Source organism: Abramis brama (assembly GCF_963993115.1).
Source record: "Abramis brama genome assembly, chromosome: 6".
Classification (NCBI taxonomy): domain Eukaryota; kingdom Metazoa; phylum Chordata; class Actinopteri; order Cypriniformes; family Leuciscidae; genus Abramis; species Abramis brama.
In genome coordinates this window covers 38,209,304-38,226,234 of record NC_139968.1, presented here as the reverse complement: position 1 = coordinate 38,226,234, position 16,931 = coordinate 38,209,304, and the positions used below count along the sequence as shown (strand labels likewise).

At 36.4% G+C, this 16,931-nt stretch overlaps 2 protein-coding genes across 4 annotated transcripts in view; one reads left to right on the top strand and one right to left on the bottom strand.

The window, feature by feature from the left end:
- The window catches only part of LOC311084902 (uncharacterized protein), a 38,598-nt gene that overhangs the window by 3,285 nt on the left and 18,382 nt on the right, over positions 1 to 16,931 (bottom strand). The gene's annotated exons all lie outside the window — the stretch shown is intronic.
- Positions 8,486 to 10,715, top strand: LOC311085925 (G2/M phase-specific E3 ubiquitin-protein ligase-like; the record flags this gene model as incomplete). Its single annotated transcript, XM_084118543.1, has 3 exons — positions 8,486 to 8,563; positions 9,659 to 9,873; positions 10,471 to 10,715. The coding sequence occupies exons 2-3, from the start codon at positions 9,699 to 9,701 to the stop codon at positions 10,713 to 10,715; spliced, it is 420 nt and encodes a 139-aa protein (XP_083974669.1). The 5' UTR covers positions 8,486 to 8,563; positions 9,659 to 9,698.

Sequence of the window (16,931 nt, the reverse complement as noted above, 5' to 3'; positions counted from 1 at the left end):
GACAACATGACACTTTGCTTTTAGTATTATAAGGGTCCCTATGAACTCAAGCATTGAGAACATTGTTCGTGTACAAAGACGAGTTTGTTAGCACAAGACCTAGCTCACTTTTTTTTTTTTTTTTGCGTAATTATAAATCAGTACAAATGAAATACAGAACCATGAACATGTGGGGATACAGAGAAAAGGAAAAACTAAAAGTTACATTTATAAAACGTAAAGCTTTTTTTATTGGAGGGTTGTTTTTTTTTGTTTTTTTGAAGTGATGACAATAATTGTAAATCATAAGAAAATACTTTGCAGTTAGGTATTTGAATTTATGGTAGGCCTGTCTTGCTTTGTGAATAGGGCTGGGTATCGATTCAGATGTTACAATTCGATTCGATTTCGATTCGCAAGCTCTCAAATCGATTCGATTTCGATTCTCGATTCGAATTTCGATTATCGATTCGGTTTTTCGATTTCGATTCTGAATTAGATTTCGATTCGACTCAATGAATATTTAATACAAATCCTATATTTATTAAAAAAAGAAAAAGAAAAGAAAAGTGAACATAAGTTTTCAAGTGTTTAATTAATAAAAAGAAATTAAGAGCCACAAACCTGTATATTAAACTCTTTTTATTTTGGGTACAAGTCTGTGCTGCATTAATTATAAATTATATATAGACTAATCAAAGTTAAAAAAGTTATTTAGTCAAGAGCAGTGAGTGTTTTTCTCTGTTCCCTTTGTTCTTTGATTAACTTTAACGACAGAGATAATTAGTAGCTACTGTGTACTGTCCCTTTAAGACCAGCCGCCGTTGACAGAGACGCGGATCTCACACGCGCCTCATTCTCTCACGAGTCACAACTCTTCACGTTCATCATAAGACTGCTCTTATGTTATGAAAATACTCAACAAAAAGACATTTTGGCATTATTGTGTGTTTTATTGTTCGTTCAAGCGCGAAAGATAACTCTATTCTGGGCTGTCTTGTGCGCACGCATGATATCATCGCAAGTTTTTCTGTGTCACAGTCAGGACATTCACAGGCAGCGAGCTCTATTTTGTCTTGTCGCGTATGAATGGTTTAAAAGCATTTGCATGAATAAGAGCGGGATCATGTAACACTAGCCAAAGGATGACAAAAAAATTAACAGATGCTGCATTGCGTTAAAAGCCCAAATTTGTTTATTTGATACAAAATCGCAGCATTTTGCGTCATATAGCCTAATTGCGTATAGGCTTGACATCGCGATTGCGATATGATTAAACGTGCAGCACTAATTGAGGTTATTTTATGATTTAGATAAAACTAACATAAAATCTCACAGCATTAGCTATAAAATTGAGTTTGCAAGCCTATATGAACAGTGGAGGAAAACTAATTCTTGGGTAATAGATAAATAAAGATGGAAAAAAAATCGATTCTTGGCGTTTGAGAATCGATCTTGAATCGACCACATTTTAAAAAACGATTAATCGAAAAATCGATTTTTTTGCCCAGCCCTATTTGTGAATATGATACCATCATACAAAATTTTTATATATCTAGCTTTTTATTTTCAGAGACATCCGAGTGAAAAAGAACCTTACTGACAGAAATATTACACAACTGATGAAATGCAAGATGGAAGCTGAAATTTAAAACCACAATTTAGTCTTCGTGAGCTTAATGTAGTTCTGTTTTGATACATTTAAACCATATAGTTCAATAATATCTTAAGAATAAAGTCTCCACTATTGTTTACTAAGTCTGAAACAAAAAAACAATGCCCTTATTAAACCAATAAGGGAAGAAAAATGATTTACAGGCTGATAATATTGGTTGTTCCATATGATATGAGGAGAAAAATTGTGTTTAAAGATCAGCTTCCATGACATAACATGGAAAGTTTCATAGGTAGTCTCGTACATTTAAAGTCACAAGAAAGCAAACATTTTAAATTTCCACATCTTTTAAAAATCAAATTAGGAATCCAAAACCAGACTGAATTCCCCTATAAACATTTTTTTCCAACCAGTTTTTTAAAAACCTGGTTCAAGGTAAAAAGTCTAAAACATGCAAACCTTCCTTTGAGTACGGTTGAGTTCTATATTTCCTGCTGGTGTGTTGCCCTTTATTTTTCCATATAAATTTAAAATTAAGTGTCAATAAATTTACAGGCGACCGAATCAACATAAAGGGATATAGAAGGATAAACAAAGTGTGAAATTCCTTCAGCTTTAGATAACAGCGTTCTGCCATATATTGTAAGTTCTCTTTAAGCTAAAGATCTTTTTGGCAGAATCTAATTTAGGGGAATTCAGAGAATTCTTTTTTTCTGTTCTAAGGAAGTTAAGTGTTATTGCACTTCCATTGCAAGAATAACATGCATGCCAGCATCTTTATTAAAGTGTATTAGAGTGAATCTCTCTCATAAATCTTATGTTAACAATAGCTTACAGTAATTTTAAGCATGAATCCCCCCCCCCCACACACACACACACACACATTTTAGCCAAGAATTACTGCTGACACTTATGTATTTGTGTTTTACAGGAGGATCTGGTGGCCGCAGGGAAAACCCTATTTGGCAAGCAAAACTTTTCCTCCTCCCAGGGCCAGATAATGGTTTTCTGCCCCCCACAATAGAACTTGAGGAACTGGCTAAACATGGATTAGGTAAATGTGAGATTGAAGCAGATAAGAATTGAGTGTTATTTACTTGTCTAACCTTATCTAACCTTCTTGCAAAGAAGGCTATGGAATGAGCTGCTTTGAATTTTGTTAGCTTGAGCCTGTATGGTCCGATTTGTTGTAATGTCTCTATATTGGGAAACATTTGACTGTTAATACATTTAACATTTGTTTTAAAGAAATATTGTAGAGCAGTTTACTCTTTGATGCATTTCCATAACAGTTTCCATGTAGCCATTTTAATAGTTACACCTATGCAACACTTTCTCATGTCAAGGCATCACTTTGAAAGTGTCCAGAAATACCTCCCAATGAATCCTTTTGCATTAGCTATCTGAAGTTAGTCAGTGGTGGTTATGGTTAGTGTGAGGATCTGGGTGGTGCATTCAGACGCTAAGGCAAGCTACACCATATATTGTATGTTAATGTTCTTTCACATATGGTCAAATGTGTGATGGCCTTGTGAGTGAGACCAGGCTCTTTCTTCTGCAATTTTCTTAGGAGTGTATGGGTTTGTTTAGATTCAAAGCTGTAAACTTTGTAGAAACACAAATGATCTTAGGTTAACTGTCATACAGGTGTACTTTTGGGGTTTGGCAACACTACGATTATGTCTGAAAATGAGTCCTGAATGCTAGGAGTCCTGAAAGATCTTGCAGCAACTAATGAATGTTACTTTGCCACTAGGAACTGATTATACTGATGTTTACTTTTCCATTTTTAGGAAAACCTGTGCATGAGTCAACGGAGGCCGGATGCACAAACTCAAAGATTGTGTTAAACTGGAGTTTATCTGAATTAAACAACTTTGTTTGCCAAAGCTACCCTCGTATCAGTTTAAATTTGGTAGGCTTTGAATTGGCAAGGACAGGCAAAGGACGCAAGATCCAGAAATTGCAAGTCTGTGAAGGAACTAAAAGCTGTTGTTGGCAAAAGCAGGCTTTACATCGTGCCACGAGCCAATGTTTTGCAGGTATGGAATTATACACAGGGATTTATATCATACTATCATATAAATGTGTTCTCTGTAATGTCTATGCCTATAACTGAAGTTACCCTCTGCTCAGGTAACATCACCACCCTCTGCCATGTCCCAGAATTCATTCCCACCACTCGCAGCTCCAGCAGTAGATGAGACCTCAGAAGTGGTTTCAGATCAGGTCCATATTAAAATGATTGCACATCTAATGATTTTATGTCCACTATACACTTTTTAGTGATGAGTGACAAATACAAATAAAAACCCTTTTGTTATTTTTTTTAAAATGTATAGTATTAAGATGTATCTATTTATTCTGTGTGATGTCTGAGCAGTTACATTCCCTAGGATAAGTTTTTTCTACAGATGGATATTTTCAGTTTCAATTCAGTTGAATTGGCCTTTCATTAACCTTAATATAAATGATATGTTTTTGCACAGTGCACATTTAATGTTAGGTGACAGTTCAAGTAACTTCTTTACTGTGCAGTGACTAACAAATTCTTTGTCATTATATATTTTTTGTCTTCTCTTAGGTAATGACACCATCCGCAGCCATTCCCCAGAACTCACAACAACCATCCAGCACTACAGCACTTGATGAAATCTCCTTCAGCTCTGAGACTACAGAATCTGTAAATCTCCGTGTGAGTGAAGTTATTTTTGATGTTGTCAATGGTTGTAAATATGACTGATTTGTGACTCATAGTTGTACTTTATTTCCTTCAGGAGTGGCGAGCTGTACGTTCCCAGCAAGATGAAGAATATAATGCTTCTTTGTTGGCAGATATAGAAAAGGTAATTTGACTATTCACAGTTTGCTTGCCAAGGTTAAATTTTTGTTTAAAACAAAAAATGTGTATTACATATATGGTATTTCAGGACAGAAGGAGGCACAGCTATGAGGTTCTGGAAGAAAAGCGCAAAAAGGTTAGTGCTGCCACTAAATATTTTATTGTTTAATTTTTAGCGCAATTTTCCACCGGACAAAATTGTGATTGTTAACTCATGATTTCTGTTCTGTCTGTGCGCACCAATCTTGCACTTCTATCTACTCCTCAACCAGACCACCTAGAGACTTCGGGTTTTCGGCATTAAGGAAGGTCTAATCTTGGGAACCCACAAAAAAAAAAAAAAAAAAAAAATCCAGGAAAATATTTACTATCTCTTAGTGTTGTGATCCCATGAGGTCAGAATTGCGCTAAAACACTCACCAAGGTTTTATTACTTGTTTATATATATATATATATATATATATATATATATATATATATATATATATATATATATCCTTTTTTTTTTTTTTTCTTTTTTTTTTTTAGGCCATTGAGGAAAGACGCCAGCGAATGACAGCCCGTGTTGAACCTCTTGATGGAAAATATCTGAAAGCCAAATATCCAAATGGAGATGTGAATAAGAGGAAGTTCATCATGTCTGATCCAATTCAAGTAAGACGTTCATTGTGAAGGATTAAGGTGTTTTTTACATAGATGTTTTATTTAGTTATTTTTCCTCATTTCTGGATATCTTTATTTATTAATATTTGCCATCATGGGCTCTTTGTTTTTAGGTCTTGTTTGATTTTATTGGAACAGATGAAATGGCCAGTGAGGTGTTCAGAATCCAGGAAGCTACTACTACAAATGCTATAGAAAGCACTTCTACTGGGTCAATTTCAGATCATGGAATCAAACCGTTCTCTACATTGTATGTCCTTTGGACATCCCCTTTTGATTATCTGGTAAGTTACTACGACAGTATCACTTGAACAATTTTTTATTTTTTTTCATAATGATTTTGATTTGGCCATATGCATTACCTTTTATTGATCAGTTATCATTTTTTGGCCTGATTGTCCCTGTTAAGTTTTCTTAAGGCTTGTTAAGAATCCCTGCGTCCCAGTTTACCTACTTATACCATGCCCTAAAAGTATGTGCTCTTTTTGTGAAGAAAAAGTACATACTTTTGAGTGTGTGAGAAGACTAGGCAAGCTTTTGGGACATACTATCCAGTCATAAAACGGACACCATAAACTGGCCTGTCAATCATCTTTTCACAGTTAATATCCTCCACAATTTAATTTAATTTACTACTAGCCTGAGAGAAAATACTTATGAGCCTTGCATGTAAAGACATTTACATTTATGCATTTGGCAGATGCTTTTATCCAAAGCGACTTACATTGCATTAAAGGTACACATTTTACATTTTGTCAGTTCTTGCTTTCCCTTGGAATCGAAGCCATGACCTTGGCATTGTTAGTGCCAACGCTCTACTGTTTGAGCTACAGGAAAGCCTGTAAAGACTCTAAAAACTCTTCTAGAATTCATGTGTAATAAAAGTTCACATTGTTAGTTAAGATGAAATCTAACATGAATAACATTAAATAAACATTTTTATCAGTTGAAATTTTTATTATTAGTGACTCAAACCCCCTCTCCATCGGTCTTGCATGTTTGAAACCTCGCTATGTGTCCATCCACCTATTTCTGTGCATTTTGCATGAAAACATGCACATAAACTAAGATGGAAACACATTTACCAAATAAAATCCAGTACATGACAGATTATAGCTCATCATGCCCAAATGTATAGTCAGTACAGTTGTGTTCAGTCTGCGATTACAGTCTACATTAATGTCTGTGTGTTTCATTTCAGGAAAAACACTGTGACCCTGTAAATGTTGCCCAGCCTCCAGTGGATTCGCCCTTTGTTCAGTCTCCAGTGGCTCTATCCCCTGCCCAGTCTCCAGTGGCTCTATCCCCTGCCCAGTCTCCAGTGGCTCTATCCCCTGCCCAGTCTCCAGTGGCTCTATCCCCTGCCCAGTCTCCAGTGGCTCTATCCCCTGCCCAGTCTCCAGTGGCTCTATCCCCTGCCCAGTCTCCAGTGGCTCTATCCCCTGCCCAGTCTCCAGTGGCTCTATCCCCTGCCCAGTCTCCAGTGGCTCTATCCCCTGCCCAGTCTCCAGTGGCTCTATCCCCTGCCCAGTCTCCAGTCGCTCTGGCCTCTGCGGCTTTGTTCACAGCCCAGACTCCATTCATAAATTTTAATTTTGAAGACCAACCTACAGAGCCAATTGTCATTGATATTGATGAAGAGACACCACTTAGTTTTCCATCTCCCCAGCAATCAGACATTGTAGATCTATCCCTAATAGATCAAGGGAGGTCCGTGGCCCTAGATGAGTATGTTCCTATATATGCTTATTTACTTTGTTAATTTGCGAATGCATAAAAAGTATTTAACTAACACTCGCACACAAAGCCACCATCTCTTCATTTAAAAATAATGGGATGAGGTTGCTTTGTGACTGGAAGTCCCTGCATGTGTGAGCGGGGCTTTATGCAACTAGCAATATTCTAAAATATACCATAATGTTCAGCATTTGACTAAAAACAATCCAATCTTTGTCTCTTGCAGGGTTGACCTACAGACCATTCTAAAAAAACGGCAAAGCAAAATCAATGGAAACATCTGCCCAACAGCAAACCAAATAAATGTGTTCAGAGAAAACATACTACAGTGCAGCCTGCAAGCTATCAAGCGGCGACGATTCAACCCACAAGCAAAATTAGATGTAGTGTTTGTTGATGCTGAGGAAAATGGGGAAGGGGCAATAGATGAAGGCGGCCCTACTAGAGAATACTTGCGGTTGTTGATGCGGGCCATCCATCAATCAAATGTCTTTCAGGGCCATGAGAAAGACCGGAGTTTGGCTCTAGACACACAAGGTCAGTACTCCTGTTAAAACAAAGCTTTTGTGTCAGTACTCCTGTTAAAACAGAAAGCTTTTGTGTCCGGTTATGTTTTAATGCTATTCAGCTATTTGGTATTCATGGAAAAAATGCTTTTTTTTTTTTTCTCTCCCGCCACTACTGGTCAGATGATGCTTTTGGATTCCACCTTAACAGTCGAATAGTCTTTTTGATCTTTTGTGTTTGTATTTTTGAGGGTTCATAAACTGACAAATCAAATTTCCTAAGTTTCACATTGTACTATTAAAACATTCTGCTTGTTTCAGAAATATCTAACTTGGTAGTCCAGTAAAGGGTTTTATTCAAGGGTTTTATTGATTCCAGACTCGTAAAATGTCCGTTATAATGACAGTGCTACACTGTAGTCTCATGCTATTTACACCTTGTTTGCGCTATTAGTTATGATAAAATGATTTTGTGAGAACGCAGAAATCATGTTGCAAAGATGAGATCACTGCATTCACTTGATTAATGCTCAGTGCTCGTTCCTGCAACCTTTCAGGTGATGAGGGTAGATCTAAATATAATCCTATAATCTACAACTCACACTGTTAATCTATACAGCTGTTATAATAAAAATTTGTAAAAGTATTCAGTAGTTACACGTGTATGTAACTGTTTCATATGCAAAGATGTTTTTGTTGAAGCTGCCACAAAATAAAAAAGGTAACTGACTTTTTATCTAACAATTCTGACTTTTTGCTCCCAATTGTGCAATTTCTGTTTTACTTTAGCTTTGGAGAATAGGTTGTATGCATCAGTGGGGAAGATGATTGCTATGTGTGTCGTCCATGGAGGAGTTGGCCCACATTTCTTCTCTGAAAGACTTTTTCAGCAGATCTGTGGCATGCCAACATCCTCTGCCTCAGTGGATGAGGTTGGAGATCATACATTGAGGGAGCAACTAATCAAGGTACAGAGATGTTTGAGAATTTCAATAATTGTTTAAAATGATGCTACTATTAAAGATCATGTGTATTTGAAAAATATGTTGACATGCTTCAATGTTTAAAAAAAACATTATTTTTTGCCATTGCAGAAGCAGCAGACAGCTTAAGTATCATTGGTGCCTTGAGATATATATCACACTTGACAGAAAGGAACTCTCTTGTCCAGTCAGCTGCAGAGTTCTTTGTGAATGGGAGACTGCGGGCTGCCTTGGACCAGTAAGTGATTTAAAGGGTTAGTCTGCCCAAATATTGAAATTCTGTTGTTAATTATTCACCCTCATGGGTTTCCACACCCCAGGGGCCTCATGTATCAATCTTGCGTACGCACAAAAACTTTGCGTACGCCAGCTTTCACACTCACGGTCGTATGTACTAACAGTGAAATTAACGCGAGAATGTGCGTTCCTCCACGCCAATTTCATGTCTAGTGTACGTACATTTCTCATTGTTTTTGTCCGTTGGCGACTCTTACAGGCAATGAAGTGAAGTTGCAAACATTACACAACGAATTGTTCTACAAGTCTATCGCACCACCAACCGAGGGAAGCATTGATTCATTTGCAATTTATAAAATAATTTACATATATTGTCACATGAGCCTTATGGGAATATTCTATCAATTATGCAATTAAGTAAGAACATATAAAAGCATATGCAAATTGATACAACCCTTAGTCTATAAATAAAATAAAATAAATTTCTAATATAATATTAATAAAAAATTATATATATAATAATAATAATAATAATAATAATAATAATAATAATAATAATAATAATAATAATTCAGCATTGACGGCATCAGCCAAACTCTCCCGCTCATATTTTTTCCTTTTTTTATTAATTCCGGAGGACAAAGTTCCAAATAAAATATTTTTTTCTCGTTTCTACCTCCGATAGTAGCACCTACACACTTTCTGTAAAGTTTCGAATCTTGCCGCTTGCTTTAGCCATTTTCTTACTGCTTTCTTTTGCCAAAGTGGACTCATTACCATATTTAAATTGCCCTAATTAAGGGAGGAGACTGGGTGGGGCGTTGTGCTCGTGCATGTGCGCTCAATTTTACGTTAACTGGGATGTACAAAGAGAATATGTGTGGGATCCTTCGTACGCAGAGATTCATACATCTGATTTTTTTGTGCGTACGCACATTTACAGCTTTGTCCGTACACAATGTTTTAGTATGAATTCCACGCAAGTCTTTGTACATGAGGCCCCAGGACTTTAGTTAGTAAATTAAGCCTTTACTTTTTGACAACATAACTAATCATCAGCTTGAAACTTCCATTGACTGCTTTGTTTGTTATGCAGGTTTTCAGAAGGGTTGCAAACTCTCGGTTTGCTGGAAGAGATGCAGAAATATCCTGCACTTTTTAATGACATGTTCGTCAACGAGCAGAGGCCCCTTCAAGCAAAGGACCTCTGCAGTCTTTTTTATGTGAACTTTTCCCCACAAGGCAGCAACAGAAGGGCAAAGGAAAACCAGACCATATGCTACTGGAGGGACTGGTTGATCGATGTTGAAGGTATGACATGTTTTTATGTAATGTTAAAGGTATGCCATGTAAAAAAAATTAATTCAACATGTTTAAAATTTCTACAGTATAATGAGTGAATACTTAAATCCATTTTCCAAATTGTATTTGTGCCTTGTCCTGAATCATTACAATTACAGTAAATATTTATATTCAGACTGTTTCATTATGAGCAGGACACATTTAAAGGAGCATTTAAATTAATAGCTAGAATGCTAACGCTACTTAATGTAGCTTTTAATTCTCTTGTAATGTGTCATTTGTATTTGTTTTATGCTATTGTTCCTCTATAAACAGTGATTAATAAAAACAGTGACTTAGATTTAAAGAAAACAAGTGTTTGAAGTGAAAAATTATCAGATTTTTGGTAAATCTAACCATTATGCAGAACAAATACTTAGGATTGTGGTTTTTTTTGTTTTTTGTAATCAGACAATATATAGAAACCCTGCAGCTAGATGTAGTCATAATTAGACAGGCTGGCTAATTCTGTTTAGAACAAAATATCGCTGTCAAAGAACTGCATGTACCACACATTTTAGGTTAGTCTTTTGAGGTTTGTGATTTTTCTGTACATATATTTTACAGAGGGAGAGACTGATGGAGTCACTCTTGAAATGATAATGGAGTTTGCCACTGGAGCCTCCACAGTGCCACCTCTGGGTTTCCCCCACCGCCCGGAAATAGAGTTCCTCCATCAAGACAGGAAAATCTTTCCAGAGGCCAATACTTGCCTCATTATACTACGACTGCCGATACACACAGAATATGAACTGTTCAAGACCTACATGACAGAGGGGATCATGCAGAGCCCATATTTTGGTGTTGCATGAGATGTTAAAATGTTATTTTTTCCTCTTTTTAAGGAATAGTTCAGCAATAAAATAAAAATGTTGTCAATGATTTGACTTACAGAAGTCTCATGCTTTAAGCTTTAATATTAGCCTACCTTTTTACACTTAAGTAATTTTAGGTACAGTCACAACTGAGTACAGCTTTTATAAATTTAAATTTCCATTAAGAAGCACCTTGAAGTCAAATATGTTTGAGATGTGCATCATTGCAAAATAAAATGCATTGTTCTGCATTATGCATGTTCGTGTTTATTGTGGAAAACTGTTACATTGCTCATTAACTGTTCAGGTTCTCTCACTTGTTCACCAGCTTTTCATCGAAAATATTTTTTTTTTTTCAATGTTAGCATCTAAGTATCTATTAATTTTTCAACAGAGCATTCTTGTAGTTAAAACTTTTACATATTAAAATATTACAAAATAACATTCTTTATAACACTCTAATCTGCAACACTAGTTTACCAAAACATTATCAATTTCTGCACAACAAACCTGAAACTTAATCTTCAAATCTGTAATATGGTCAATACCATGGGAAACCGTTTCCATTTGCTGAGGAGTAAGGTTAATTTGAGTGTTCAAAAGTTACAGCTGGGATTTCTTAATTTTCAGCTGTGGGCAAAGACTCAATGCCATGTGAAGGTTGTTGCTAGGATCAAGCAGTTCAGAATCTTCAAGACTGTAGAATATGCTGTAGAATGATTGTAGCACGTGTAAATATACATCCCTCCACAAACGTTCTATCCTTTGGTTGGATGGATTCCCCAGTAATGTGACTAATGGATTGATGTTAAAGGGATAGTTCACCCAAAAATGAAAATTCTGTCATCATTTACTCACCCTCAAGTTGTTCCAAACCTGTATGAGTTTCTTTGTTCTGCTGAACACAAAGGAAGATATTTGGAAGAATGTTTGTAATCAACTGATCTCGGTCCCCATTGACTTCCATAGTATACTATGGAAGTCAATGTATTCTGTAGTCAATTATATATTTTCTGTATTCCATAGTATACTATGGAAGTCAGTCAATGGGGACCAAGATCTGTTTGGTTACAAACATTCTTCCAAATATCTTCCTTTGTGTTCAGTAGAACAAAGAAACTCATACAGGTTTGGAACAACTTGAGGGTGAGTAAATGATGACAGAATTTTCATTTTTGGGTGAACTATCCCTTTAAGGATTTTTTGGCAGTTAAACCTGTTGATCTAAAATTTTCATTCAAGCCATTAAACATTCGATCTTTTTTCATACATTACCAGTTTATTCATCTTTTTTTATTCATTTTGTCAATCCCATTCAAAATAGTTAGATCCTTCTCCATTTTTCCAAGGATTAATTGAATTTCTTTTTCATGCATTTTCAAGTCTTGTCTATTGATTCATATTCAATTTAAACCTTAAGATGTTTCACATTTTTCATACATTAAGAGTTCAACATTTAAATCTCATTCATACTAATTAGATGATTTTCTGTTTTTTTTTTCTACAAAAAAGGAACAACAGTAGAAAGGAACAATACAAATATTGTCAGCCAACAATACTACAAAAAAAAAGAAAGACGAAACATAACACAGCACCAACAGTGCTGTTAGCTACTGCCAATGTTTGGACTGGCACCCACAAATCTAGCACACCTGACATTAGCTCCATGCATCAGCTGCAGCTGCACCGACCATACCGCCTTATTTGAACAGAAAATATAACTTAAAGCTCTTTAAACTAAAAATGTCTTACAGTCAGTCCTGGATAATATATGCAGCCAATAAACTTTTGTCTCTGGGCTTGGAATTGGACTATACCTGAGTTTGCAAAATACTGATAATTGCAGTACAGCAAGCCTGATATTTTATCTTTAGATCAGAAAGGTGTTGGATTGCATTGTGTACAGATGTCTGTTGTTGCTGAGTGAGGATGAGTTGAGGTGGCTCTACATTAACAGCTGGGAACTCTTCCTCATCAAGTGTAGGCAGTGTTTGAATTCCATACTGCGCTAGGATGGCATCAATGTTTTGGTCGCTGTAGGGATTTTCCCCAAACACATTGTTGACAGCTGTGCTGTCTGTTGCAATGTTTTTGAGCATGCCCTCTGTCCAGAGTTGAGTTGGTGTGCGATTATTTTCTGTTCGCAACGGATGGAGGTTCCAGGCCTGTCTAAACTGCTCCAGTCTTTTTTGAATCTCAGGAAGATAAACAATATGCAGTGAAAGTCTGTGGACATCATCATCTGGGTTTAGAACCTCTGAATCCTCTAAGGAGTAGAACATAAGGTAAAACTGCTGCAACACATGCAAAAATACATCACGCCAAAGGCGTTAAATTCTCTGATTGTGAACTGATTGTCCGGTTATGAAACCTCTGTGTTCAAGTCCTTGAACTAGATGCATGAATAAAGCCACAAGGACATTTTCACCACCATGGTCAGATCTGACTCTTGATGGTAAGGCATAGAGGCATGTTGCTTTCAAAAACTGAGAAAGCACTGTTGTGGCACGATTGTCTGTGCTGCAGTTGAGGTAAGTAATCAGACGGGAGTATCCATCAGTTGCACCATGAATCACAAAGCCCCATCTAGAAAGGTTGAAAAACAAATATTACTTGAAAATGAAGATACTATTGACAGTAGACTGCAAACAATATAGCTGTAAGCTCCATTTTTTTAATTTGCTGAAGTTCTTTTCAAAATATTAAAAAGGTAATAATAACCTTATGAGACGCATGTTCCCATCAATGTGCCACAAACTATTGGGGTAAGGTACATGATAAACACGTCTTGCAACTGTCTGGCTCCATCTCCTTGCAGCAGCAGTAGGATTGACCCGTGTCAACATCTCACGCACCCTGGACCGTGTAACAAGCACACCCTGTGCGCGCAACAGGGCTCTTATCATCTGCAACAGATTTGTGAAAAGATCTAAATTGACATGATATTCACAAATCAATGGCACACAAATGTGAATTAAATACAGCCTAAAGATAAAGACCTCCAATTACCTCATTTCCAGAATTAGGGTATTGGCTCTGAAGTTGCCTCACACGTTGTTCTAGTTCACCATCATCTATTGCAGACAGCATACTTCTAACAGGTATACCCAGCAACTTTAATTTCTTGTACAGAAATGATGAGGAGCATCCCAGTATTTCAGCAGTTTTTGAAATTGTATGGCCTTGCTTCAGCAGAAATTCAATGTGTTCTCTGGTAACATCAATGGCTGGTCGGCCTCTTCTCCCTACAAAAAGAACAGGGTTTAATTGCAACGTTACTATGCATCAAGTTCAAATTAAGTTGTGACAAAAAACGTTTTATAAAAAGATAAACCTCACATATTTCAGCCTTTAAATCATTTTTTATAAAAAGAATGAGTCAAAAAAAGATAAATGAATGATATTTACAATGCACATGATTAGCTTATTTTTGTATTATTAATAGTAAGATTCGGTCCGATTTGCCTGTGGCGTCTGTCGTTACTATGCAACCATGCGCTGCTCTCCACAACGGACAAAGATTTCCACCACCGAAAAATGCTTGCTGTAGCTTTGCTACAAGATTTATTAACAAATAAGAGAAAAACACCTGTAATGATTGGTTGGTTCTTGTCATATGGTTTGCGGCATTCTGAAAAGTTGCGCCTGGAAAAAATGAGCGCGCTTGTCGCGCGCCTACATTTGAATGAACTTGAGCGCGCAAAAGACGCGATATGTGAACGGCCCCTTGGCGAGCTACCTCAAATCAGGCAACGAGCTACTGGTAGCTCGCGAGCGACGTGTTGGAGACCCCGCTAAATGTTTTAAACGGCCGGATTTCCCCTTTAACGTTAATGCAATGATAATGCAGTGATAAACAGACTCACCTGAACTAATGCGCCCGACAGAGAAACGTCTGTCTTCCCCAGCATGGAAATCTGCGTCTATTCGAGTTTTTAGTTGAGCCAAACTGCTTTTGAGTTCATTGTTTGTGTCTGGTGATAGCAAATGCTCAATTCTTCCGAGATTTCTTTCACACTGTTCAATAGAACGACGTTCACTCTCTCCACAAATCCCCTGTGTGAGGGCTCGTTGAATTTCATGCCATTTTCTGGTGGTTTTTTCGATTACAGCCAACGCCATGACTGCTTTCTTCTTCTATTCACAGAAATAAGGAAATGAACCCACTTCTTCTTTGATTAGGGCGGGGAGGGGAAATTACGTATTTATGGATATCTAAAATAGAGCAACGTCATGCACAATAATTTGCACTAGTCATAATGACGTTTGAGATATCTTTAACTTTAATTCTGCCTAGGCGAAACTGAATTACAGATATCTGCAATTGTCATTTAAGATGTGTGACGAGTTTAATGTCGTTTTCAATTACGTCATTGCAGATATCTGTAATTCAGTTTTGCCTAGTCAAAACTGAATTACAGATATCTCTATCTGTCGTTTCGACTAGTCACAATTACGTTACAGATATCTTGAATGACAATTCCAACTATCCAAAATGTAATTACGACTAGTCAGAAAGACATTGTTGATATCTACAATGTTAATTCTGGATAGTCAAAATTTGCTTTTAAATGTTAAAATGGCTTGCCATATGACGTTGCTCTATTTTACATATCCATTTCCCCTCCCTGCCATAATCAAAGAAAAAGTGGGTTCATTTCCTTATTTCTATGAATGGAAGAAGAAAGAAGCAGTTGGCTGTAATCGAAAAAAAACACCAGAAAATGTTTTTTATATACAAAAAAAATAAAATAATTTTTACAATGCTATGTTTATGTTCATGCTTGAAAGGTTGTTGTTGCCGTAAGATTTATGCGTTAAAAAGATTCACACTAATTCACTTTAATAAAGCTGCTTACATGCATGCTATTCTTGAAAATACAATAACATTATAACTTCCTTAGATGAGAAACAAAGTTCTTAGTTCAGATTAGTTCTTATTTTTTATTTTATTTTTTCAGTTTGAAACAGTATCTAACAGCATGAAAAAAGACGATTAAAAACTCTGGTTGCTCCGACATGGTGCTAATCAGTGCTAATTAAAGTTAACAGTTAACAGGTGCTATGTGATTTGATGATTTGAACAACACGCTCTGCTCCCGCCTAAAGTGTGATGCATGCATACAGATATCTGCAACGTCATTTGGCCTAGTCAAAACTCTAATTCAAGATATCTGTAATTACATTTTGACTAGGCAGAATAAAAGTTACAGATATCTCAAATTTCAGATATCTCTAATCAAAATTAATTTCAAGATATCTTTAACTTGATAATAGATATCTACAATTAAATTATGACTATCCCTAACTCCAGTTTGAGATATCTACAACGCCATTTTGACTAGACATAACTCCAGTTACAGATATCTACAACGTCATTTCGCCTAGTTAAAACTTAATTTAAGATATCTGAAAAGGAACGTAGATATCTTGAATTGAGGTGAATTAAAGATATCTTGAACTGGAGTTATGACTAGACAGAATCTAATTGAAGATATCTCAAACTAGAATTACAGATATCTACAATTCAGTTGCAGATATCCGTAATTCACATAGTGGATATCTGAAACTGAATTGTAGATATCTGTAATGATAAACCCCATACAAATGAATGGCAAAAGTGACGTCATTTGTCCTAGGAAGAATGTCTTTGTGGATATCTGAAATGACAATTATGGATAGGAAGAATGTAGTTGCGGATATCTGAAATGTTCTTTTTGACTAGGCAAAACTGAATTACAGATATCTGCAACACATTTCCAGTCTAGCTTTTAAATGTTAAAATGGCTTGCCATAGATGCGCGTTCATGTTTGTGGGGGCGTAGCTTTGGACGGAGTACTGACGGGAGGGGGTGGAGCTTAGAAGAGGTGCCGCTTTCAATTCTTGCTAGCTCTCCAACTTTACCTACTATAGCTTTAACTGATGACAATTACTAAACGGAAGCTGAGAGCATCTTACCGGAAGTCACTCACCGCTATGGCGCCCCCCACGGAGAAGTGCACTGTAAAAAATGATTTTATGTCAAAGTAAATAAAACAGGAAAAATCATGTATCTTTTGCTAAGAATAATTGTGTAAAAATGAAAACTTTAGTATATTAAGTAAATCCTAATTATATACTCATTTTTTACTTGTAAATATTAGACATCCAACAGACAAGTGAAATTGACTTCTGACTCTCTGGCATATTTACATGCATTAATTAAGTACTTG